This window comes from Larimichthys crocea, chromosome XII (genome assembly GCF_000972845.2).
Source record: "Larimichthys crocea isolate SSNF chromosome XII, L_crocea_2.0, whole genome shotgun sequence".
In the NCBI taxonomy this organism is placed as follows: Eukaryota; Metazoa; Chordata; class Actinopteri; family Sciaenidae; genus Larimichthys; species Larimichthys crocea.
This window is the reverse complement of record NC_040022.1, coordinates 30077541-30103560: the sequence shown is the minus strand read 5'-3', so window position 1 is coordinate 30103560 and position 26020 is coordinate 30077541. Positions and strand designations below refer to the sequence as shown.

Sequence of the window (26020 nt, the reverse complement as noted above, 5' to 3'; positions counted from 1 at the left end):
CATCCAGTAAGATATTATTGCCTTTGAAAGTCAGTGATGAGGTTTTAAAACTACCAAAGAGGTATTAAAGAGGCTGAAGGGGAAGCATGCAAAGTGAAAACAACAGTGGGCCCAGTATAGAGCCTTGTGGAACGCCACAATTTCAGAAAAATAGATGTATTCCTTTACAACATAAAGAGAGAGTTAGAGAGGTATGAAACCAGTTTTAAAGTTAAACAGAAAGTTGGTTATAGTCCATACTTTTCATACAGTTAATGAAAAGTCCAAATCAAACAATAAAATCAAGTATTGTGTTTATCAAAGCTTCATATATTTTCTTCCTCTTTGGCGTAGAGCTCCATAAAACCAACCGCTGCCACAGTTAGCTCCAACAAATTGCACAAATGTTTGATTAGTTACTTCGAAGTTAGGTAGTGTAGTCCTTAAGCAAATGTTCAACATAAAAATATAACATTTAAAAATTAAACTTTATATTTTCAGTTGGAAACAAAGGGTTTCAACCTGAGGGCTGCAGACTGGGTCGAGAAATCGAATTGTATTAAGAGATGGGTTCACACATCGTAGTCGTAGTAACAAAAATATAGAACAACACCAGTCTCATCCATATCTGCAATCAGTTGATCTTTATTCCTGAAACCAATATTTCTTTAGAGCCAAAAGCCTGTAGCTTGTAATATTGGCCCTGAAGCCAAAGAGCAAACTTCTTATGCAAACTTTGCCCTTTTTCTGTATTTCTATATGAACTTTCAGTTATTCTGCTACCACCCTTTCACAGTCGCTTTGCCTTTTACTTCTGCAATCCGAGAACAAAGCATTATTCTCACCACCTAAATTGCATCTTGGTTTGCTCTGCAGAAGGTGATCAATACAGCCTGTTCAAATCACTGGCTTTAACTCTCACTCGGCATTTCTTGTGTTTCGGTGAAGGTCACAGACCAAACAGCAAAGGTCTGCCAACGGCTCGGTATTCTGCTCACAATCTCCCCTTCAGTCGCAGAGGTAGGAGTCTAAATTACATTAGAGAAGCGCCGGAAATTAACGGAGAAGCTCCCACTTTTTTAGAAGCAGGCCCCTCGCCAAATATATATATAAGCTAATCCCGTGTTCCACGACTTCTTTTTGGTCACGGCTGTCAGCGCGGATGTCTGCTGCCAGCCTCAGTGGTCTATTCCAGCAGAGATCATTACGACAGCTCCATGTGCCAAATGATCGGTGGAAATAAACAAATCATAAAAACAAACAAAAAAACACACTACTGAGCACCCAGCAAGCCACATCTTCTCCTTTAATCGACCGCTCTAAACTCTCATGGCCGCTCGCTCGCACTGAAGTGGTGGCATTAAGCAGATCCACTTGAAAGTACGCCCCATGGCTAGGATTGAAGTGCAGTAAGAAGACATAAACTCCACCATCTCTTCGTTTTCCAGAGCAGCGATGGGAAAAAGTGCTGCATCATGAGCTTTCTTATTCCTTTTGTCTGTTGTTTCAAATAAAACCCTGTATTATAAAGTCTCATGAGTCCATATGGATATTAAAAGCTGACTGTGCCAACTTTTTCTGAAAAGACACTTACAGCGATCACTGAAGCTTAAATTTAATCTATAACTGGTCGACTGAAAGAGCTGCTTTGTGTCGTCGTCAGGGCTGGAATTTGGACTTCTTTTGTTGTCACTTTGTTTGTCTGAACAAGAAGGCTGAGTAATATCCCCTGACATTTTCGAAGCAGTAGGCTCCAAAGTTTAATGACAAAGACTTAACAATGCTCGATTATCTTCATATCCATAAATGAATGCAAGACGTCCTCCTCTGCTGCGTCCCGAATGGGCTCTGAATAATGGCAGGTGACTCTCGGATAAGAGCGCTGACTAAGTGGCGGTGATTTTTCCTTCATCAGCGGGTGGAAAACATGCAATTTTATTTTAAAAACCCATTTTCAGTACCTGCGTCAGTATAGGTGGAGAGTATCCCAGCATGCATAACAACATAGACAGAGACAGACAAATTGAGTTTCAGGTTTCTTCTTTTGCCTGACTTGCACGTCTTTGAAATGTGAAAAGAAAACCTGCGTCCAATCCCTCATAAATTCAACAAATAATGGTAAAAACCAAAATCATATCCCGCCTTAGGCTTTTCCACACAGATGGGGCTGCAACTAACGATTATTTTTTATTATCGGATAATCATTGTTGTTATAAAACAGTAGAAAATACCAATAACAGCCTCAAGATGTCTTCAGATTTGTTCGCATTGGGTCCAAAAAACTGAAGATACTCGGTTTGCTACAATAAAAGAACCAAGAAGCAGCTCATGTTTGAGACGTAGAACCACCAAACGTGACATTTCTGTTTGAAAAACTACAACTAACGATTAAAACAATGATTAAAACAGTTAAATGAGACATTTCCTTTCATTTCAGCTCGTGTTACAGGATTCGTTTGCCTGCAAAGATCCTGATAACATGAACACGCAAAAACCTGCTGACGTTCAAACAGTTCATCACGTGACGGATTTTCTTGTTTTCTCTGTGCTTCTCCAATTGGTTTGAAAGTGGGCGGGGCTCAATTTGAAGAAAGGTGGAGTAGTTTGAAAGTGGGCGGGGCTCAATTTGAAGAAAGGTGGAGTAAGGTAACTTCTGTGCAGTCAACATGACCTCAGTTTGTGGAAGCAGACGAACATGAAGCCAATCAATGTGTTGCTGTGGACGGGGGGCAGCAACTGAACAGATTTTAACCACCTCAGTAGAATTCATCATCAGTCTGTGTACTGTATCAGCCACTTTACTTCGCTGTCAGACCTTTTTTTTATCTGGAAATGGTCGTTTAGATCGCTCGCTCCAACGCCACCCAAAAAATTTTAACGTGGCACAACCTCGATCTGCATCTAAACACCAAAATCACAAAACAACACAAACCAACTGACCAACAGAAGCAGCGGTAAACCATCAACTCATGTTCTGTGAGGAAAAATTTGTTTTTTATCAATGAAACATGGTTTTGAAGAGAGCCTCGATGGATATGAATGCTGCCTGATGGCAATGTGGTTAAAACATTTCAAATATAGCATAGACATAAATTGATCTTGACTTTTTTTAGGTGGTTTAAGATCTGTTTTGTTGCTGCCCCCCTGCATCACGTTCGGTCTGCGTCTTCAAACTGGAGGCGAACCAAACGCCACCTGCTGTAGATAAAAACACTGACTATGAATCAGTACCTCGTGCAACCTCACGTCAGAGAACCTGAAGTAACCCTTTAAGATTCGAAACCGAGTTCTGTGAAAGCACACTTGTGCTTGAACCCACAGCTCGAGTCAAAACTGTCACCACTTGTACCAGCAGCCTTTTAAATGCCTCAGACTTTGTGTTTTTTGGGAGCAGTAAAGGAGATTCAGTGTGATTTGTTTCAGATAACAGCAGCTCCTCATATGCAAGGAAAATAAGAGTAACTGCCAACACTGAGGACGCGTTGGGTGGTCTGATGATGGGGAGGACAATGTTCCGTGTGCAGCGGTTTGACTGAAAATGTCCTCAGGATGTTTGTTTGCTTTTTTTTCTTCCTTCTTGCTCATCAGCAGTTCAGTGACCACTATCGCTGCCTGGAGGATTTAAACATATTGTCACTGTGAGGAGAGACCACTCCCATCAGGCTGATCGCTGGCATTTACTTTAACCCCTCTGGGGTTTTTGTACGGACACCCACCCCATCCTCTCATCCTCACATCCACCCTCCCTCCTCCAACACTGATGGGATGTGGACCATAGAAAGGGCATGAGCTCAGATTGAACCTGTGATTCTGAGGCAGCAGATTCATGTTCTTGCACTTCCACTTTTGGGCTCCAAACTGCAGCGTAATGTGACAGTCTGATATCTTCTCCTAGAGTTTATAGCAGCCTCATTGCACTGGAGACGAATTAAACATGTTTTATGACTAAAATGATGCTGAGGAAGATTTCATGCATATCATCTGTGAGACACTTACCTGTGCACATTCATTTCCTGAGGCGGTTTGGTGGCTTGATCATAGGCAACTTTTGCAGAAATCCCAATGGCGATGACGAGCGCCACGACCCCGCAGGTGATGTACACCGTGGTGTTGGTCTGGTCCAGCGCCGGGTCGTACGTGTCACCTGTTGGCGCAGGTGATGGAGGCTGTGTTTTGATCCAATCCGGAGTGTTGTAGTTGGTGCAGCTCTTCTGCTCCAGCCGCTTCCCCCGATCCGCGCAGCAGAAGCGCAGGAAGCAGCTGCCGCAGCAGAAGCGGTGGTCGGTGTTGTTGCAGGAGAACTCTTTGTCGTACTGCCCGCTCACGTCGTAGTAACCCAGGCAGGTGTCGTGCTGGACCGTGGGCGCCTGGACCTGGGTGATCTTCCCCGGGACGACCGCGGCCAACGGGACCGCAGTGGTGCTGCCGTTGACCTCCTTCACCTTTTGGTTCCTCCTCGGCGGGGTTTTGCTCTTTTTATTGGTGGTGACGGCGCACAGGACATTCAGCGGGTCTAAGTAAATCAAAAGCAGCAGGAGGTGCTTTATCCCCATCATTTGAGGACCTGCTGGTGTTTTAATCTTTGGCCTTCCACTCTCTTCTGTCTTGTCTGTCTCTCTGAGTATCTCCACTTCTTTTACCGAGTGGAGCTTCTTGCGGGTTTCTTCATCGCGGGTACTCCTGTGCGTGCCAAGCTCTCACTGACTGACTTTGACTTTGGCACACAGCGCATCTTCTTTGTCACTTCTGGTGTCTGTCAAGCAGCAAAGCTCCAAAAATCTTCTTCTCCTTCTTGATCTGCTTCTTCTTCTTCTTCTTCTTGAGACGCTGCCTCCTCCTCCTCCTCCTCCTCTGTTTGACGGAGCTCGTAGTTTTCACTGTGGATGAAGAGAGAATGGAGCATGAAATGAGGAGAAATGTGACTTCATGTGAAGCCACTGAAGCCAGGAGGAACCTGATCAATAAAGAGGTTTTAAAGGGAGAGGATCGATTATTGGAAAACTCTGTCAGCACCGCGGACAGCGCCCCGAGTTTAAAGGTGGATTATTTCAGCACTAAAATAAATTTAAATATAGATTTCACTGTCACTTCAAACATAAAATCAGATGATTTAAGTGGAAAACAGATTCGCGTAAATTCAAAATTACGCGTCAATTTTACGCGTAAACTTTGTTTCATCCGACTTCCTGAAAAACGTTAAACTTAGTTCATTTTTTTAATCTCTCACTAGAAAAGCAACAAAAATAAAAAGAGAGAGATGAAGAAGAAGAAGAGATGAGCAGGACTTACCGGGTTAACGGTGGCCGGTAACGGGGGTTGTCTGAGCCACTGCCACTGAATCAAAGAGCCTCAGCAAGACAAGAGGCGAGACCTCTCTCTCTCCTCTCCGGCCCGCCTCCCTCCACCTCTCTCCCTCTCTCTCCTCCTCCTCCTCTCCACCCACGTCACTGATTCAGGTACCTCAGTTAATTATCAATCGGCACCCTCCATCCTCCTCCCTCCATCCTCCTCCATCCTCTCCCCTGCTTTGGTCATATGCCTCCAGGCTTCACTCGATAACTCGCAGAAAGAGATAACTGTATTAGAAATTGTCTGTAAGAGGCGAGGCGCTGCTGCTGCTGCTGCAGCTGCGTGAACATTCACGCATCAGTGCGCGCACAAGCTGCATCCACTCACAAGTTACCAATCACGCCCTGTGTTGCGGTGTGTGCGTGTGTGTGTGTGTGTGTGGTTTACTTTAGGCTTATAAATCAAATGTCACGTGAGTGCAGAAAGGATTTACTGTCTGCTGCACAAGTGGGAAATTTCTGTTTTTTTTAGTTTTTCAAAGTAAAGTTCTGAAATTAAAGCGGCTACATCGGGTGAATCTGTGATTTACAGAGTTTCCTGATGTGACAGTGAAGTAAACTGCTACCAACTGTAGCTGCCGTTAGCTCAGTTTGTTAGTCAGAGTACCGGGAAGAAGAAGAAGAGGAGGCGGTTTTCAGCGAGTGGAGAATACGTAAGTTAGTATAATGGATCACATTCATTCTGCGTGAATTAGCTGATTTATCCACCCAGGAGAGACGATCAGCAGCCTCTATGGACATAATGGCAGAGGAGAAGAGAGCGAAGAGGACAAGAGTAAATCTACTTGGTGAAATAAAAGGGCTGAAAGACAAACGCCGAGCTGGGCTGACTGCTGTTGGTGACCTTGAACTTGTTGTAGAGAAGAACGGAAGAAGAAGAAGAAGAAGAGGCGGTTTTATCAGGGAGTGGAGACAGTGTCATGCCAGAACCGGAGCTGGACAATACATAAGTATAATGGATCACATTCATTCTGCGTGAATTAGCTGACGTTATCCACCCATGAGAGACGATCAGCAGCCTCTATGGACATAATGGCAGAGGAGAAGAGTTGTTGTTGTTGTTGTTGCTGCCGGACAAGAGTAAATGTGGGACTGACTTTTAGTGGTTGGTGAAATAAAAGAAAGACAGACGCCGAGCTGGACTGACCTTGAACTTGTTGTAGGACTTTAAACCTCACATGACGGCAGCGTTTTTTGTGTTTTGTGTTTTTGGTTTTTTAAAGTTGCTCCGTTGAATATAATGACGCTGACGTTGAACCTCTCTGTTATAAAGGTAATAACGGCAGACCTTGGTCAAACAGCATTCACCTTGATCAAACAGCACTGAAGCTGCCTAAGACAAATAAATCTTTTTTCAGTCTGCACACCAGATGGATGAGCTTTGACACGCCGGATAATGACTGAGTGAACGAGGACAGAGGAGTTCAGGCAATGACAGCAGAGTATTTGAAAGTCAATTGGACGCGATGTCGAATCACCTGTCTGCGATGTTTTAATGTGCTCATTCTCACCATCTGCCGCAACCAGATTTTACAGGATTGAAACACATTTGTGAATACGATTAAAATTCCCCCGAATTTTTCTCCTTGTGGCGCCTTTGTGGGGACGAGCTGGTGCATTGTGGGATGCTGATCGATGTGACTGTGACTCATTTAAAACGATGTCGGATCGAAACAAGACGACGTGTTTCATGTGCTGACGGGAGAAACCCCGATGCTGCTGGAAGAAGACTCGAAATAAAAAGAAAGTTCGAAGAGTAAAACGAAGTCTGAGATTTTAAAATACTTTTAGATAAAAGTTTCAGAAGACAGACTTTTAATTTGAAATATTGTTTATTGAGTTTAGATGCAGTTTATCACAGACACACAATTTGACTTTCAACATAATAATCTCAACTGAAATTTGATATCTGACATGAGATGAGGGCCCGGTTTAATTGGTTTGCATCACATGCAACATATTTTTAACTTTTCAGCACTGAAAAAAAAAATAAACTTCATAAATACATAAAAAGAAACCTAATGAGGCAGAAAACACTTCATAAATACATAAAAAGAAACCTAATGAGGCAGAAAACCTCCCAGTCTGTCGGCAATAAAACCTGTTAACAGTAGTTAAGAAGTCGGTAACAACACCACTGTGACCTTTAATGTTCCCATATTTAACCCTCGCTTCCCCTCACTCTCTGTGTCTGCTCATACCTATAATAATACACTTTATATGCTCATAACTAATGGTGGATATCGCCGCAGGCTCGTGATGTAAAGTAAAGATTATTATGGGACCACTTAAAGTCAAGAGGCACAGTATGGAAGATCAGACACCTGCAAGGTCGACGAGCCACGCGATGCACAGTCATACCAAAACGGCGTTAAGATTCACTTTGCATGGAGTGTGAAGCTTCCGAAACATGTTGAGGCTGCCTGGCTCATTAACAAAGGCGGCGGAGCGGACCCTTGAACGGGGGCCGGTGTCAGAGGAGAGCAATTCCCCTTTGCACCAGAACTGGGGCAGACATTTTGGTTGGTGCTCTGAGCTAAACCAAATCAAGACCCACATAAAAATCCCTGATTGAAAGACAAAATATAGACCAACTAGATACTAGAGAGAGAATGTGGGGCAAATATCCGTGATACTAATCAACGTGACAATTACAAGGCGAGTGCCTTGAAGAGCCGCGTTACTTTCCCCGCGTGATTGTTTAGTGCTGTCGCTGACTCCGAGCTGCACATCTCTCTCTCTCTCTCTTTTGTTGTCGTTCATTATTTCATCCTTCCGTAGAAATATGGTCTCATTTTTCCTCCGCCAATGTCGACCCGTGTCGTTACCTGTCAGCGCTTTTTTGCTGAGGCCGCGTGTTTGAGGCACTCGGAGCTGTTTAACACCTAATGGACGATTCTTCTTCTTCTTCTTCCTCTTTGTGCTCAACACGCCGTCTGATGTGCCATTTTGACTGACAGAAGAATGGAGGGGCCAATTTGCAAATGCTGCCGGCTTCCGGGAGCATCCAGTGTGGAAAGACATTCATCAAAAGCTCCGTGCCCTTTATATATATATATATATATATATATATATATATCTTCTTGTCTCCTTGTCATATTATCTGCACGGTGCTTGTCAGGAGCGCCGTGGAGTCGATCACATTTTATATCTAAGTCCATAGATCACATGACTGGTGTGGACGGACAATTAAAGGACAATTAGCAGTGTGAGATAAAGTACAACTGAAGGGTGACCCTTTAAAATGTTATTGTGTTTCATATTTCTATGAGCTGTAAATACAACAAGCAAGAGACGAGTGTTTTTTTTACTTTCTTAAATACTTTTAAAGACCCAGAGAGGTCAAATTATTCAGTATTTACCAAGCTAAATCTACTTATTCCTAATTTATTCATCATTGCTAATGACGAGATTGCAGTTATCGTCATTCAATGCAGAATTATGAGCTTTTAAGTCACCGTATTGTATTCTAGTAACTTGATTTGCCTTCTGTGACAAAATAACCTAAACTCAGGAGTTTTTTCTGATCTTTTCACCACATTTCATCAAACTTCTTCATCGAAACTGGCCCAATCGTCACCAGTGTTGGTGATTTGACAGGAGTTTGAACTCTAACATCTGGTGTAATCCTATTCTTTCTATTTTTTAAATTTATTGGCGACCACCTCACCTCACCCTCTTCTTCCAAGTGTAAAAGGACAAAACTACGGTGGAAAACCTGTAGAAATACGGTGGACTCAAGCAGCAACCTCTGTTTGGAAGTGCCAAAAACTGCAGTTCCTCTAACGTCCACTTGAGGCTGGCTCCAGAAGTGAGTCAGTCTCCATAAGTCCCCATGTCCAAATGTCCAACTTCACAGCAGAAATAAACATGTTTACAGCCTGGTACAAAAAACAGTTTTGGTCTCTGTAGCTAATTTCCCCGTTCATGACAACTGTACTGAGGGTGAATTTATATACAACTCACCTGTTCACATTATATTAAGGCTTAAAGTTATGCAGGATTAAGAGCGTGGACGCTTTGATTGACAGGTGGCTTGTTTGAGCAACCAGGCTTCATTCAGCTCCGTCTCAGGTCCACCAATGATCCAGGTTCCAGGACTACCGCGATGGTGGCGGCCACAGCAAAAACAAAAGCATTTAAACATTTTATTGAGTTTTTATGACAATATAACTTAAATATTCTAGAGTTAAACCAGTTTTCTACTCAGCTGTGAGCAAAGAAATGTTTTGATTGACAATTTTACTTTCAAAATCATATTTATTAATTCCATGACTCTCTCGAGACTCTCACAACAACAGTTGCAGTTAAAGATAATACCTGAAGAGATGACAGGGCGCACGTGCACTCTGACTGATCTGCCAACCCACCTGTCACCGAGACTTTTATTCCCATGTGGAAGGGATCCTGATGATCTGATGAATTATTTACTACATATTATGTAAATGAATTAAATGAATCTTTGTTGGCCTCACATCCTCACATCCTGCTGGGAATATGTCAGTCTGAGAAAACTGAAGCGAAACAACCAAACTGAAGTTTCCTTGGTGTACTTGATGCAGCTCGTATCTGTATAAACAGATAAACAAACTATTAATATCAGTTTCCAATGAGTGTGTCTCTGACTTACGACACTGAATTGTGCTAAAGTCCTGCTCAGATAGAAAGAAAACAAGAAACAAAGTATGTGAGAATAAGACAGTGAAGAGATTAAGACCCTGTCCTTCGTTAAGGTTAACGCGATTCTTCCAAGTCAACGGGATTAAGGTCTGAAGGAACTATCGGTAATTGGGTTAAACTGACAGTAAACTCCATCAGAACTAGTTCTGTCATCTTCCATGTGAACAACTGAAGGCAACACTATAAACGTCTTCAAGGAGAGTCTGCAAATTTGAACCATATCGTGTCTCAACACTCTTTATGGGCACTTTCAGACCAAGGTTCTTTATAGTTTGAAGACTAGTTGGAGGAAGCCAACTTTTTTTATTGTCTGAACCACAAGAAATGGGAAGTGTTGCAGTTTTTTAGCTCCTACTTCAGAGTAGGTGCTTTAGCAGTCCAAGAGGAACCTTGAGTCGACACCGTAATTGTGAGAAACAGTGAAGTCCAGGCTTTAGACGTTGGACATTGTTAAATTCTGGTTTGTCTAGGCCTCGGCGCTCCCATTACTGGAACATTTTAGGATTATAGGACAATCCAAACTTTTCTCGTTTGTTGTTCCCCGTTGGTGGAACGTCCTATCAGTTCCTACCAGATCAGAGGCGTCCCTCTCTACCTTCAAAAACCTCCAGCTCTTCAGAGAGGACCTCCTCTCCGACACTACCAACAACTGGACATGATAAATCTACCCACCTCTACTCTTTGTAAGAGTAAGAGTTGAGGAAACATTTCAGTGACAACATCTCTGGGATACCAATAAGAAGGAGCCATCAAACCGGATATGAAAATCACAGATAGGAGAGAAGTTTGGGTCAAAATTATACAATGCACTGAATTCCTGAGTGGAAACCCTTTCAGATCAATGAAATCAAATATCTTCAGATTCACATTAGAAGACCAGCTGATTCTTCCACTCTGATCAATCAAATCAAACCTGAGAATCATAGAAGATCCAGAAAAGTTTCCATCAAATTTGCTAAACCTGAGCAGCCAGAGCGATATAATGTGTTTCTATTTGACACACCTGACTGGATTATAACTCGACCTGAGTGACTGGAGGAGAGAATACTTAATGAATTCCTAAAGAATGCAAAGGACGGTCAGGGAGGAAATGAAAAAACTTTTAGCATCTTTGTTTGCTTGGAATACAGAAACATGCAGAAACAGAGCAGGGAGTGCAGCTCAGAGGAGACGAGCGACTGAAGAGTAAATATCAGAGCAGAAAGTCGACGAGCAGACTGTGTGTGAGCGCATCACACCATCGCAGGTGTTTTGTGACGAACAAACACGTATTTATGAGAAGACATCTGGCCTTCAGAGTTAGTGGGAAGATGAAGTGTTCGCTTAAGAGTGAACGCCCTGAACTTTAAGCAAACTGAAATATCCAAACTCTAATAAACAGAGTTAGAGGAGGAACATCTTGGTACGATTATGAGAAAGAATCTCAGATAGCAACGATGCTCAACATTCAAATATAACATTGATGTTTCATCAGGTTTGCACCCTGAAATAAAAAAGAATATTTCAATGCTGAAAAATAGATCAAAATCAGTCAGTTTCATCATTGAACTAACATTGAAATCCAATCCCCAGATAGCAGATCAACCTTGAATCAACCTTGAATCAACCTTGAATCAACGTTGATCAGCATTGTTTCATCAGTTATTTCAGTGATGAAAAATAGATCAAGACAGACATAAAATCAGTGTTAAACCAATCCCCAGACAGAAGACCAACGCTGAATCAGTGTTAAACCAATCCCCAGACAGAAGACCAACGCTGAATCAACATTGAACCAATGCTGAATCAATGTTGCCTTTATCACTAATTATTCAACCTCAACCAAAAAGATGATTCTGGTGGAATTTCAACATTGAATCAACGTTGCCACGCTATCTGGGAAGTGATAAAAGATGCCAGAGGAAACATCGGCCTTACAAGAGCCGAGAGAGTCGATGATTTCCTCCTTTTCATCGCTTGTGCGACACTAATGATCGAGAGGGGAGCGACTAGATTAGAGGGGCGCCGACTGTAGAACAGTGCATTTATCTTCTTTAGCCAAAGATTGTGGCGCTAAAACTCATTTCACCTCTGCTCCGGTCCAACTTCAGATTGAATGCCGCGGTGGTTGTTTGTTTTTCGAGACAGACAGAGGGCGGCCGTGGACTTGCTGTAATGAACGGAGTAATCCTTGGGCGCCGCGATCGCTCTGGGTTCTTTGATGCGTTTTGTTAATAGCGGCCTCTCGTGATAAGTGATTACCTTCATCGTGTTAGCAGCTGCTGAAGGAAAACACACAATGAACTCCTGCTGGCTGCTGCTAGAGGTCACATTACACGGGGCCCAATCATCGCTTCATTTGTCGTCCTTAAGTGTGTCATAATTGTGACGCTGCATGGCCGAGCGGTAATCATGAGTGACAAACTCTGGCATGCAGTCTGAAAGCGAAGCCATTATTTCTGTTCAGCAGGCCTGACGGTATCTGGGGAGGATTACTGCAGCTTCTCGGCACCTCACGTCGTCGTCGTTGTTGTTGTTGTCGTGTCTTCGCCTCGACTTCTTCGCAGGTAAGACGCACCAGTAAACACAGCCTGCAGCCTGAGCGGTGAGTCCGCCTGTGACAAAGTCCATTCTGTCAGTGGCATCCAATCAATAACAGCCTCGGCGGCATCCCGACACCGCAACATGCTGTGTGTGTGTGTGAGTTCAAAACATGGAGAAAAACCAAGCACAGCTCTGTTTTTACAATCTTTTCTCCCATCTCGAGGGGAGGGGGGGGGCTGCCTAAAACAGCAAACAACAACAGCAAATATATATATATATATATCTTGTCTCTCCTTCCCAGGGCTTGATCCCTCCTCCTCCCCCAAGAGGAGCGTTGTTAAATTGTAGCTGCATACTAACAGCTTCCTCTGAATCAATTACCATTTGGATATAAATGTCACAGCTTTGGAAACTGTCACCGGGCAGAGACTGAGAGGAAACTGCTGGTTTATTAAGGATGGAATAGATGCTGAGGGTTTCATAAACATTCTTACTGGAAAAAAAAAAAGGACATATTTCCAATTAAACTATCATCTTTCACTTGCGTATGTGGCGCAGAGAGAGAGAGAGAGAGAGAGGCAGAAAAGAGGAAACCACATAAACGTTTCCGCAGTGGATTCATCAAAGCAGGTGGCTCTAAATAGATCACGGATACAAACACAGACGCTGTATGTGACCTTCGCTCGGGCGCCGTGAACCGAAAAACAGAAAAAAGTCCAAAGCAAATCTTTTCCTCGGATACAAGCGGTCACTGTCAGTGTGAAGGAAGCAATAAGGCCGAGTGATTGAAATGTCAATATAACATTTACTTTTAATAACCTCGAGGCAACGAGGAGTTGACGTGTATTATGAGAAGACGGATCTCTTAAGCCGCCTCCGTCGTCCTCGCGCGGAGGGTGGACAGTGTTTGTTAAAGAAAAAAGAAGAAACAAGATTCAACTTCATTCAGAGATGTTGTATCTTCCGAGCTCGGGCTGCAAAGCAGCGGGGGAACGCAGTTTTTGTGATATTGTGTCGCCGTAATTAGTCGAAATGCAGACGGCGTGCTGGGTAAGCAGACTATGTAACTGGGCCCCGCAGCCTCTATGGCCTCACTGGTCATCCTTTAATCACGTCATGTTGTTGCGTCCCTTCTTCCTTCTGGTTGTCCAACTGTGAATTGGCGCAATCGACTGATTATCTCATGAATCAGCTACCTAATATTTGTAGAACGGTTGTGGATGGAAGAAAACATTCATGCCCATTTTCTTTTGTCATATCACTCGAGACGGAAACTCGACTAACGGTAAACCCGTAAAAACTCCCAATGAGTCCTACCTCCACCTGTTTTAATGGGACATTTTTTTGTCACCCCCTTTGACTTTGGATACTTGCATACATGGCTCACATTATAAACTTCTTCATGCTGACTAAACTCAATATTCAACAAGTTCGATGTGATCACATCCTCGTTCGTGACGTTCATTCGAATTGACGGCGACATGTCTCTTCTGATTAATCCAGTTTTATGTGGTTGAACATTGAGGATTAGCGTTTTAAGTTTCCTCTGCAGTTACAATATTCTCTTTTCCAGACTGATGCCTCGTCCTCGCCCAGCGCAAACGACCTAATTCCTTATCAAGACTCGTGTCCCAAAATTACACCGCAAAGGCAGCTGAGTGTCTGACAGCGCTCAGACACGAGCTTTTCATTAAAATATGTGTTTAACAGTGTGCACATCTGCCTTTTATCTTTCATATTTAAGGGCTTCTGTGTGTGTTAGAGTTGCATGAAGACATCGCTGTGAAGACGTCACCAGAAGTGGAAGAAAAAAGAGCGACTCTTTCTTTGTGGATTGTAAACTCAGTTATCGTGCACGCCCTGCAGAGCTACACGGGTGTCTTTGCTTTCTCCTTTCCCCAGTTATTGTTTTTAAACTGGATTTTAACTTGTTGGTCTGTCTCCAAAGGAAAATGAAATCTAATCAGCTTATTATATATAGATATATAGATATTTCTCTATATATATAGTAAGTACAAATATTGAATCGTGCATATTGCAGAAGGTTTGGGTCCCGCAGCATAAACACGAAAGAATGAAAAAGAATGAGGCGATTTAAACGTCGGCCAAGGAGGAAAATGTGAAACTCTTGGAGCAGAAATGTTCCTGCCTCTGCCCTTGCTTTTGTTCACACTTAGAGCATATGTCAGTCTGTGAATGACTGCTGCAAGAGCGGCGTAAGATGATGACTGATACGGTCACATTTCACCGCTCTCTCTCACAGAGGACAAAAACACACAAGACGGGATCCACCGTGTCGAAAGCCGGGAGTGAACTTTGTTTCATTTCGTCCACTTAATGGTCCAGCGCCACCTGCCAGTCGGCCTTTATCGCCTCCATCACTCCACTTAATCAGAAGTGCTGGCGTAGGAGTCCCTCTAATCAGACCAATTAGACTTTTAGGCCTCGTCTTTCTTTGGCGGATGTCCTCTTATAGTTCAGGAAACTCTTTGGCTTCCTCCCGCCTGACTTGGCAGGAGCCCAGGCAAGCTTTCAGAGAACAACCTTGAGCGTTATTTTAGTTTTATATTCTGCGTAACCTTTATTTAACAATGGAGGTCAATTAAGAACAAATTGTAACTGGTGATGACAGTAGAGATGAATGCCTCTCGACGGTTTAAAAGGTGCCCGGGGTTAAAACAAAACAGACATCCAACAGCCAATGAGATAATTAAATAACCGCCTTCTGCATCATCCATTTTTTCCATTTTGTTTCCTTCGCAGACACTGATGGATGACTCCACATCACTCGCGTTGTCATCGCGTCTCCGCGAGCATCCGTCACAGTTCTGGCAGGCTTCAGTCAGTCAAACCCGTCTGACTAAACATCAGACGCGTGTGTTTTCACACTCCGTCGTTTGACAGCCGCGCTAAGAGGTTTAATCATCATAAACAAGGCGCACATGGCTTCCAAAGTACAAACTGTCAAGATTTCACGGCAGCGTTGCATCATTGAGATTGTTTTTAAGGCGAAGAGAGACTCATACAGTCACAGTTTGCACCTCGGTCGTATCATTTCAAATAAATTATAACCTCGGAGACACGGAGAGCCAACCCGTCCTGTGACCTTGTAATAGTTTTTGACATTTGGGATTTCTGAAACATGTTTAATCTCAGGATAATCATGGTAAATCGGACAGCGCTATCCATCATAGCCAATTGTAATTACCTGCATATAGATCACTGTCACATGAAAGAGGCCATTAAAGAGCGGGAGGGCGGGTTCTGCGTGCGGATAGAAAACATTCAATCAAAATGCCACGGGAAACACGACCAGCGGTGATTGAACAAGTATCCTAACCAGGACATCCCCGCGTTGATGGCATCACTCCCAGGTGGGCTGCGACAGTCTCATAAACAGGTCTATCAACAGGGGAGGCTTTTTCTTTTACCTGATAGACCTGGTGGAAGATCACCAGACCAAGAAAACAGTGTTAGCAAAAACACCTTATAAAATTTACTTTTCTTTCTGTCTTTAATTCGGCACTGATATCCGGTCTGATCAGTTTAGTTTGGTTTCAATTAGTGGTTAAAACTGAAGATGCTGGCACTCCGAACCTGTGCCATGTGGTTCAAACTAACTCCGATGTGTTTGCCCTTTTTGATGCCATTTGTTTGAGCTTGTGCCAAATATGTCAAAGCTACTCTGGCATGGACTAAACCACTATTAGTTAGTTTCTAGTGTTAGTGTTTCTACTACAGCATTTTTGACCACCGGTAAGAGGAGGCTTTCAGGCCCGGGGTGTGGGCGAATGCTGAGGGGGAGCGGGGCTGATGTCGTGCCAGAACCCGAGTTGGGCAAGCAGGCAATTTAACCAGGGACTGAAGAGGACGTTGATGGAGGAAGCATCAAATTCCACCGTTGCATTGTGTTGTGTGTTTGCGATTCGCGATTAGCTGACAGACACAGAAACAGCATAGAGTATCCGATTGATTTTCAAAATAAAATACCCAGTGTAAACTAATCTATCTACATAAAACAGAGTTTGTGTCTCCCTCCATGTGTTTTTACAGTTTCCTATAAAAAAGTGAGAAAGTGAAACGTGATCACACAGTAAATATCTGATAATATTACAAAAGTGCAAAATGTTCTAAATCTATTTGTTACTATTCAGCTATAAAATCCAGAGCTGATGATGCAGAAATGCACTAAAACAGTCCAGTGAATTACCTGTCAGCCAGTGTGATTTTATACTTGCAGCTTTTGGTTTATTAGTTAAAAAAAACAGTTAAAGAGTTTCCGTGGTCTGGACCAAATGAACCAAACTGTATCGTGGGTGTCAAAACAACCCGAGAGGTCTTAAGATGATTAATGGGAACAAAGGGAAGAGAAACAACCCAAAAATTTGGATTTTTTTTTTCCTGACTTTACTCAAACCTTTATTTAATCATATAAAAACACACAGGATAGATCTCTGCATGCCTCTAACAGCTACAAATGAATCAGCGAGAGACTGAACTGCTCATATTCCACCTGTGTCGATGGAGTCACGACCCAAACGAGGTTAGAGACCACACTGTTTTAGATATTTAAACTGCTGGCGTGGCTTCCTGGATCTGTGTCGGTTGCACTTAGTTGAGATTGAAAATTATTGTGCAGGTTGAAGAGATCGAGCTGCGAATAAAATGGGTTAATAAAAAGCCATTTCACAGCTATTTTAGAGACTCTAACACTGCAGACCATAAATTAGTGAAGGAAAAAAACACGTGTGCGCAAAAGAGCGAGAGAAAACGATAGAGTGAAATATCCAGCAGATTAAAACGACTCGGTGCTTTGGAAAAGGAATCGAGGGCGGTTCATTTAGAACTAATTGATTTAGGTCTCATGATGCTAAATAGTAGGATGACTATCAGCTGCTGTCATAAAATCCACCTTTGAAAAGTGTTTGGTAAAGTTGTAAACGGGTAGAATAAGATTCCGTACGCGATACACGAGACCGTGAAAACCACAAAGTAACAGAAAGAAATATTGTTTTACACAAATACTGTTCTCAAATTCATGTAAATGTTCATGATTGCTGCCTCTCCAGTGAAACTGCATGTAATTCAAGTTATTGTGTGATGGATGGGAATATAAATGGCAAGCATGTGTGAGGAAAAGATTATATCAAAGCAGCAGAGGCGAGACAGAGATATACAGCATTCTTCATATCTAAGAGCAGATGCATACACTTTTTGCTTCCATTAGCGCCTGACAGGCAAATACGTGGCGTAAACTCACACTGTATTGATTATGAGTTTGTTATTGCCTCTAGCAAAAATACCCAGGAGGATGTTCTTCCCTGGGATTATGGTTATGATGTTGGTGCAGCACCAAAGCGCCCGTAATCACCGAGAACATCCTGAAGGTTATTGCAGCTTTAATACAATGGCTGCAAAAAGTCTGTGTGCACCCTGAAAAGTTTTCTCCCAAGTAGTAAACATAAAAAAATAAATAAAGTATATGTCATATAAATATAAATATAGGTGAGGAAGGAGAGGAAGAGCACATCCCCAAAGGAAGCAAAATCCTTTTATGTTTAAGAAATATTTAGAAGTTTTAAATTTAATTCAGCAACAACATATAATATTTACCTGGTGTGAATATAACAACTTTATATGAGGATGAAATGCACAAAATTTCAAGTGAGACACTTCTTTCAACGTTAAGACCACGGAAGTGAGACCAAAATGCAGTCGATTCCAAGACCAAGACCTCCAAAAACCAGGTTCAAGTCCTTGCGGCATCTGTAACAAAAGCAATATACTGTATATATAGTAAGGATTCAGGCAAACACTTAATTCAACAACCTTTCTGATACTAAACCATCTACCTCTGCTTCTTAACCAGTTGACCTATCTGAGCTAGGTCAGCTCTCACACCGGAAATCGCATGGATTTCACACTGTAGAAACATGGTGGGCTTCTGTGGACATAAAAGTCTCATTTTAACAAAAACATGATACCTAATGCTCATTGAGAACAAAACAAAAGCTACAGAGGGACAGACTGGCCGTCAGCTGACACTCTGGATTTAACTGGTCTTATTGTAGATTTGTAGTCCACCAGATTAGATCCAATCAAGTGCGGCATTTTGTACTTAGCATCATTTTCAGAACTCTGGTGCAAAGGTGAGTTATATCAGGTTGAATACCCATCAGTGACATTTTCCATCTTTAAGAGGTTTGGAAACCAATATTTAGGTGAGTTCGACACTCGACTGAGCTCAATCCATGTAAAGTTTGGGGTATATGTAGGAGTACATTCAGTAAACTGTATGAACAAACAGTCCCAAAGCTGAAACAAAACAAAACCCCTCTTGGCTTGGTCAACAAACATCAAGCGCTTGGCTCTTTTCTTCTTCTTTGTTGGATGTTTCCTGTGGAAACTTTGGATTTTAATGTTGGTTTTTGCCCTGGGGCAAAGATTTGATCATTCTGATCATCTCAAAAGTTGTTTGAAGATGCAACCTGCTGTTCGGACAGTTGAGAAAATTATTGATTTTCATGGCGATGTGAGGTCAAAAACGGGGCTAGTAATTGCCATACAACCTCAAATTACTCGCTTTTTTTATAAAGTGTGAACTTTATTTTCTCTACCTGTTGTGAGTATCAGCATGGTAGTCCTTGGCAGACCAACATGGACCGAGGTTCTGGAGCAATGTAAAGCCGTGCCCATCGGGTTTGGTTTCCTTGCTGGATTTCTCTGCTCCCCGCTGGGGCTGTTCTGGTGAAAAAGTCTCTGAACTGGGTCACAGCTGTGCTGCACACAGTGGCACCATGGCACATTTCTCTGTGAGCGAGGACTAACTGAAGACCGGGGGAGAAAACGAGCTCGCTTGTTAAACTGCCCCCCCTCCAAGTAAGATGAGAAGAGCGAGGAGTCAGAGCAATAAATCATTAATCCACCATAAAGGGGCAGGGCGAGGAGAGGCAACGTCTCCGAGTCTTTTAATGTGAGGCGGCTCCTCAGCACCTTGGCCACCTCCGGTGTGGCCCCTCTGGAGATGGAGAGAAACTGGAATACCAACACAACAAAAAGAGTCTTTGAAACGTCCTAGATGTCTGTCCAGGAGAGGCTAAAGGCGAAACTCTAACCCTGCTTTGTCTCTACATTCATCAAAACTTCCCTGCACATCAACTCTCACTGGTCAGATCATAATCGAATGTATTTGCTGAAAAACATGAAAACACAAACTCAAACATGACGAAGTGAACTTAACTTTTTAATAATTTATGTATGCAGAGCTAATAGATTTAATTCCCTTCCAGCCTTGACTCTAGTGAGTTAAAGGTCTGGCATTAAACGACTTTGGTCTTGCCCTCAATTACCACAGAGAATAAAGATCACTGAATCAGAGCCCATGTGACGCAAATGCCTAGGTTCTAAATTTGTATAATCTATAACTCTGTTGGCCCAGATTGTCATTAAGACATGCTCTTATGCACTCATTGTATTAATGGCTAAATCGAAAGTGTGACCACATACCTGGAAAAGGTTTTTTTTTTTCTTCATGATCAGCATTAATGCCGGAGGTCTAAGGAGGTCAGGTCCAAGAGGTCTTTAAAGCCACGCTGATGGTTTGAGAAGAATCAGTTTCCCTCCTGCTGCGACATCCGTCTGCCCTCCAGCTTTGATTTACAAAAAGAAACAGACGCATTCTTATTTCTGTTCTCTTGCTCATGTCTTTTTTTTTTTCTTCAACCCGGTCTGTCCTTTCCTCCGGTTATTCTGTTTCACACACTTGCAGGTTGTGATTTTATTTTAATGTACTGTTTGTGTGGAAGTCCAGGAAGTGTACAGACTGCCACCGGGGTTCTTAACAAACGAATAAACAAACACACACGAGCTCAAATGTGCCTAGAGACATGAAGGCATGAGAAAATATGAAGTTTCATCATGAGGATTCTATCAGCACGAAGGAGGAAATGTTAGCGGTGTGAACAAGAAATGTGGTTCCTGCAGCACAATCAGAAAATACAACCACAGCCACATACAATTAATAATAATAATAACATGCTGATGTGTAGAAGGTCCAATGTTTAGCCTGTCTGCATAAAGTCCTGATCTTTGTATTGTAGAAAGTTTGAGTTACCATCAATAACCAGAACCAGAAATATATATCGTATCTATCTATGACTTCTTTTCATTGGTTTCCATTGTAAATCTAAAAATACAGTCTTGTGGAAGTTGTAAGATTGTGTCATAATAGAGATGAAGATATCTTGAGTTAGTGCTTTGCTCAGTAAACAGACTTACCCGCCTCTTACTTCCAGAGACGGAGGCTGTTCTGGGTGGAAGTTCTCCAAAGAGTCGTCAGGGACGATTGACTGCATTGCGCCGACCTTTCCCCATAAATTCATATAAGTTGCCAAAGACACTCCCAACTACCACAATGCTGTTACTTGAATACTGGTGTTAAACAGAGGGAGGGACTCAACGAACTCTCACAGCCCAGACGGAGGCTATTTCCCAGGTGGAAGTTCGCCAAAGAGTCGACAGGGATGTTTACACATATATATGAATTAGCTACATTTAGCTACAAATGCCACAAATTTTATGCTCATTTGAGTTCTCAGTGAACTGCAGTAACATACTGGAGTACTACTACATACTATACTGGAGTCTAGAGGGTTAACTGAGCTTATTCCTGCTTTTGAATGGATTATTCATCTCATGTTAACGTGTGGCCCTTAAGGTAACATATAAACATTATTTTTGATATCTCATTCTTTTTCTTCGTCACTCACCGACTACAACTTATCTGTGCAGAAATGTTGGAGATACGCAGGATGAGTTGGGAGGACTTTAAAAAAAAAAAAAAAAACTCTCCTAAACCGGGAGGCTGCTATTTTTACACGCCGTTCTATTGCAAGGGCTTACATGATGTCCTTTTGAATAGAGGTCAGGTCCTCTGCTCACAGTCAGGTTCTTTGTTTAACAGCTGTATTAAAAAAAAGGGGGGGCTCGAATTATGAGACAGGTCTGGAAGCGAACAGACGTTTCTTTACTGCTGTAAACACCAAACAGACTTACAGATCATAGCTCAGTTAATGCACAATCTTGAGTTGTTGAGAAATACAGATGTCAGAGATCACAGATCTGCAAATCTTGGGCTGCATTTTAAAAAATCCTTAAAAATCTCTTCAGGTTTTCTCATAAAGCTGAAGCTTCAAACCTCCCCTGAAGAAAACTGAACGTCTCAGCTGTTGCCCGCAATCACCGACTAATTGTAACACAACCTCGGTGCTATTAGCCCTCCTTGGCCAGGCTTGCCATTAGCTGATTACTGCACACCCACTATCTTATTAATGTAAATCCCTGAAAGAAAATATGGCTGAGGCACAATATTTATTTTTCAGGGGGCTATTCACATGGTACACAGTCTCAGTTGGCTCCGATGCTTTATAGAGATTTTTAATGAGTCTTAAGCAACCACCAAAGAGGACGATTTATTATTCCATCCTGCTGCCTGCTTAAATGAAAGAATATATAAATAAATAAGCAAATAAATTAAAAGAAAGGATGGGGGGAAAAAAAGAAGTTTCTGCAGCAGGTGGAGGTGCCTGCTGAGGTGAATATGCTGCATTTTAATTTACTGTTTGGGAACAGAGGTAATCCATCTATGTTTGTATCTCAACAAATATAATTTAGACCCCTGTACGTATCTTGTCGGCGCCAGGTGATATACAACGCTCTCTCCTTGACTGCTTTGTTATAAATTAATCAGTGAGCTTGTCTCATCTCTCATTATGTGGCCTCGGCGTTGTTGTTCCACGGCGGCTGTACTGCACCCTTAGCAAAAAGAATTATAATTGATAACAGGCCAACTTTATTGATTTATACGGAATAAAATGTCGCGTTATCATATTTGAACAGACAGCCTATGAAATATTTTCAACGTGACAGTCCTTGTTTATCATTTGTATTTCTGCAGCGTCCAATTAAAATGCATCCTGCAACAATGCACTGAATGCAAATTTTTATCTTCCTCCACCAATCCCCGACCTCTTTCCTCCACCCCCCCAAAGAGAAGATGTCCGCTGTCACCTCGGCGCTCTTGGCTGCAGCCGACGTTGAAGAAGCCCTCATCCCGTCTCATGCTGCTTTGGGCACCTGCCAATACGTCCTCATTTAAGAAATCGCCTGGCCTGATAAATGGCCGCACTCTCTCTGTCACTATAACTAACAGAGCGCCGGGCCGCCCGTAGGGTCGGCGGAGAGGTGCTCAATCTGGCGTGACAAAAATTACATCTTGTATCGGCCGGTGGGATGAGAGCGGTAGGCCAAATCGCAGCATCGTCGGTGGAGAAAAAATCTCCCTCCCTGCTGCATCCTAACTGGGTAATCCTTCTGTCTCACTCTCTAACAATGTTATCTGATTTGCTGCAATGCTCTCCCAAAAGAGAGAGTGTAATGCTAAGGGCAGAGATCTTTCCGTGTCTTGAAGCAATACCGAATCAATACAGCGAGCCACATTGTGTGAAAAGAGGTTGTTTTCCCACAGAGGTGTCTGGGCCTTATCTGCCTGCAGCAATCAGCCAGTCAAACTAGAAGCTATTATAGATTAATGTCTGTTTAATTAGCTTTTCGTAATAAATTAATTTGACCTTCCTAAATTGGTACATGCTCAGCATTATATTTTATGTTTAATTTAATCCAAACAATTCCAGTGCCAGAGTCAAATCATTATTCCCTTAACCTTTAGCATGAATGAAGGCTTTCTTCACTTCGCCGCAGAGACGGATATTTGGGACAGGGTATTCCTGCAGAGGGGAAACTGGGCTAAATTCGGTGACCTGTTAATTTTGGACTCTCCCCTTGTCTACTTGGATGTTGGGTTGATTAATGTGGCTCCTTGTCACAGTGAGCTAGCAGAACCAGGACAGGCAAAGAGTTTCACCCTGCCCTCTTCTTGTCCATAAGTTTATGGTTGTGCAGTCACAATGACAACATAAATAAAACTATGTAGAGGTTGTAGAGAGACATTAAATGATCGGTCAAAGAAGACGAAGGTTTGCTTAGTTAAAGTGTCAAATTTGTCAGATTTAGTGGCCCAACATACTGAAAGAAAGTTTGTTTTGTGTATGATCACCTCAAAATAAGAATTGTGCTGGTTTTGTTGCCCTAAAATTTCAGTCCTCTTCCATGGGATGTGCTATGTTGAACCACCATGTTTCGATAGATAGGGACTTTTGCGATTGTGATGCATTTTAGATGCCATGAAATCCTCCACGCTGATCCTTTAAACTTAAAGACTGCACATTGTAATAATCAGTCTGTTACGGCTGCCGCCGTTTCGCCCCACGCACATGTGTGTGTGTAGTGTTTTTTCCCCATAGGTAAATGCAGGTGTGCGGTTGCTGGTCCCTGGTTGGCCCCAAACTGATGGAGGCGGGGACAACATGTCATCAGCTGTACAGGGCCAGGATTGGTGCGGCACCATTCCCACGCCGCCAATGACAGCGCCCCCGCAGCAGCATCACTGGGCATTTAAAACACAGCCGCCCGAGCATCGTGGCGGCTTCACTTGTTGTTTGTGTTTGTGAGCTCGCCTCGTTTGTATCTGATGATACTCGTTCGTTTGCATTTCGTAACTGGAGGTTTTGTGTTTGGCTTATTGGGACTGGGCAGGGTTTAGTTAGTTTAGAGATATCTACTGATTACACGTAGACTATTTTTGTTAGACCCATTAGATTAAGAGTGCTGTTTTGGATGTGTTTTTGTTATTTAGAGTTAGACTTAGTTAGTGAGGTTTTTCTTTCTCGTTTGGTTTTCTAGTTAGATAATACAGGCTCTGTTTAGAGTTCTCTTTTTGTTATGTTGGTTTGTTCGTTTTAACAGCACTTGCTCGCCCTTAGTTCCCTTTTGCCTCACCTCCTTTTGTTAAAAAACGATCTAAAAACTTTAATTTAATAAACTACTTTTGTTTAATAACCGTTAAAATCTGGTTTTTATGTTACTTCTTTCATACCCCTTAATATGGTCGTAACACAGTCACAAAATCGTACAGAGATTATACGAGACAAAATGAATATGGAAAATTCAGACACAGCTGAAATCCACCTGATTTTCCATGTGAGAGCTGATGTAGCTCAGGAAGCTCAGCTGAAATCTTATACGACGTGATTTTTTGTGTGAGAGCTGGGGTAGCTCAGAAAGAAGATGGTTTGAGAATGTGTTAATGAAATAATGGCATTAATTTTATCATCTTGTACTTTACAAACCTCAATACTTTATTCATATTTTACTCATAATTTTATATGTAAAAATGTCCTTTTTAAAGCAACTATAAAATAACTTCCTACCTGCATATGTTTAAATTGAGTTACTCTGAACTCATATTTATATATTTGTATACAGTACATGCACTAGTGTATGCATGCCTGCACAGGAGATAAAAAGTAACAACAACTCACTGCTACCTTTTCTTATCTGTCTCAAGTATTGGTCTGTAATTCTGCTTGCTCCACAGTGCCACAGTGCAGTGTACACAGTGCATTATGTGAGCAGAATAAACAACGCTCCCCCAAGACAGCAGTTAGATGACTAGCACAATGCTAACAGACCGGAGGTAAACACAGGCCTGCCTGTGTGAGCACCTGCTCATAGAGATTAATGCGGGCACCGGGGCCAGTAAAAACATCATTATCATTCAGTCTTATTTAGTTTGCTCTGCAATACAAGGTCGGGCCAGATGTTGTGTGGACAGAAAGCAGCTTATCGATAGTGTTGCATTCTCATTATTAGGGCAGGAATGTGTTGTATAGGCACAAATATACACATATACAAAGCCTTTCTCAGCAAGCCAGCTTGCTATTAAAGTATTGTTGATCAGTTTGCAAATTCCAGAAAACAATTAAATGGCTACAATATTTACAAAAAAACAGCTTTGATAAACCATATAAATCCAATTAGCAAACTTTACTCGTTGTTTTGGAGAAAACAGCTGCTCAGGTCATTGTGGATGATTGCTTCTGTCATAACAAAGTAAGAAGAAGAATTGCTAACACATTACAATAAGTGTACAAATCATACACAAACTGTAAGTAATGCTTAGCTAATGCATGACTCGTGATTTACCAGATGATCTGGATTCTAGTTACAAAAAACTTTCAGGATGCAAAATATGAAGATATATGCTGTTATGGTTTAGTTCAAAATGTGAAACCGAATGCAAAACATGCAAAAAATAGTCAGAAAAATCCAGAACTGAGATCCACTATGAGCAGGAGACAGAACAAGGGGAACTGACGCAGACGACCTGACAGATCAACGAAGGGGAAACACATGGATTAAATACAAGACAACTAATTAACTAATTAAGGTGACACAAAAAACAAGTGGGAAAAAGACAAAAGGAGACGGTAGAGCAACACGAGACACCCTAGGGAAGACTCTTTCAACATAAAACAAGATATACGAAAGCAGAAACCCAACACAGATGCAAGCCTGTAGATAACAAACAAGCT

The 26020-nt window shown here is 42.2% G+C and overlaps 1 protein-coding gene across 3 annotated transcripts in view; it reads right to left on the bottom strand.

Moving 5' to 3' along the window:
* LOC104932786 (shisa family member 6) overlaps nt 1-5485 on the bottom strand; it is a 76513-nt gene extending 71028 nt beyond the window's left edge. For all 3 annotated transcript variants that reach the window (XM_019260446.2, XM_019260447.2, XM_019260448.2), the window contains exons 1-2: nt 5269-5485; nt 3976-4856 (exon numbers count right to left, since the gene is read on the bottom strand). In XM_019260446.2, the coding sequence (XP_019115991.1) occupies nt 3976-4535 (560 nt within the window). In that variant the 5' untranslated portion in view covers nt 4536-4856; nt 5269-5485. The remainder of the gene's footprint in view (nt 1-3975; nt 4857-5268) is intronic.
* Nucleotides 5486-26020: the final 20535 nt, after the last annotated feature.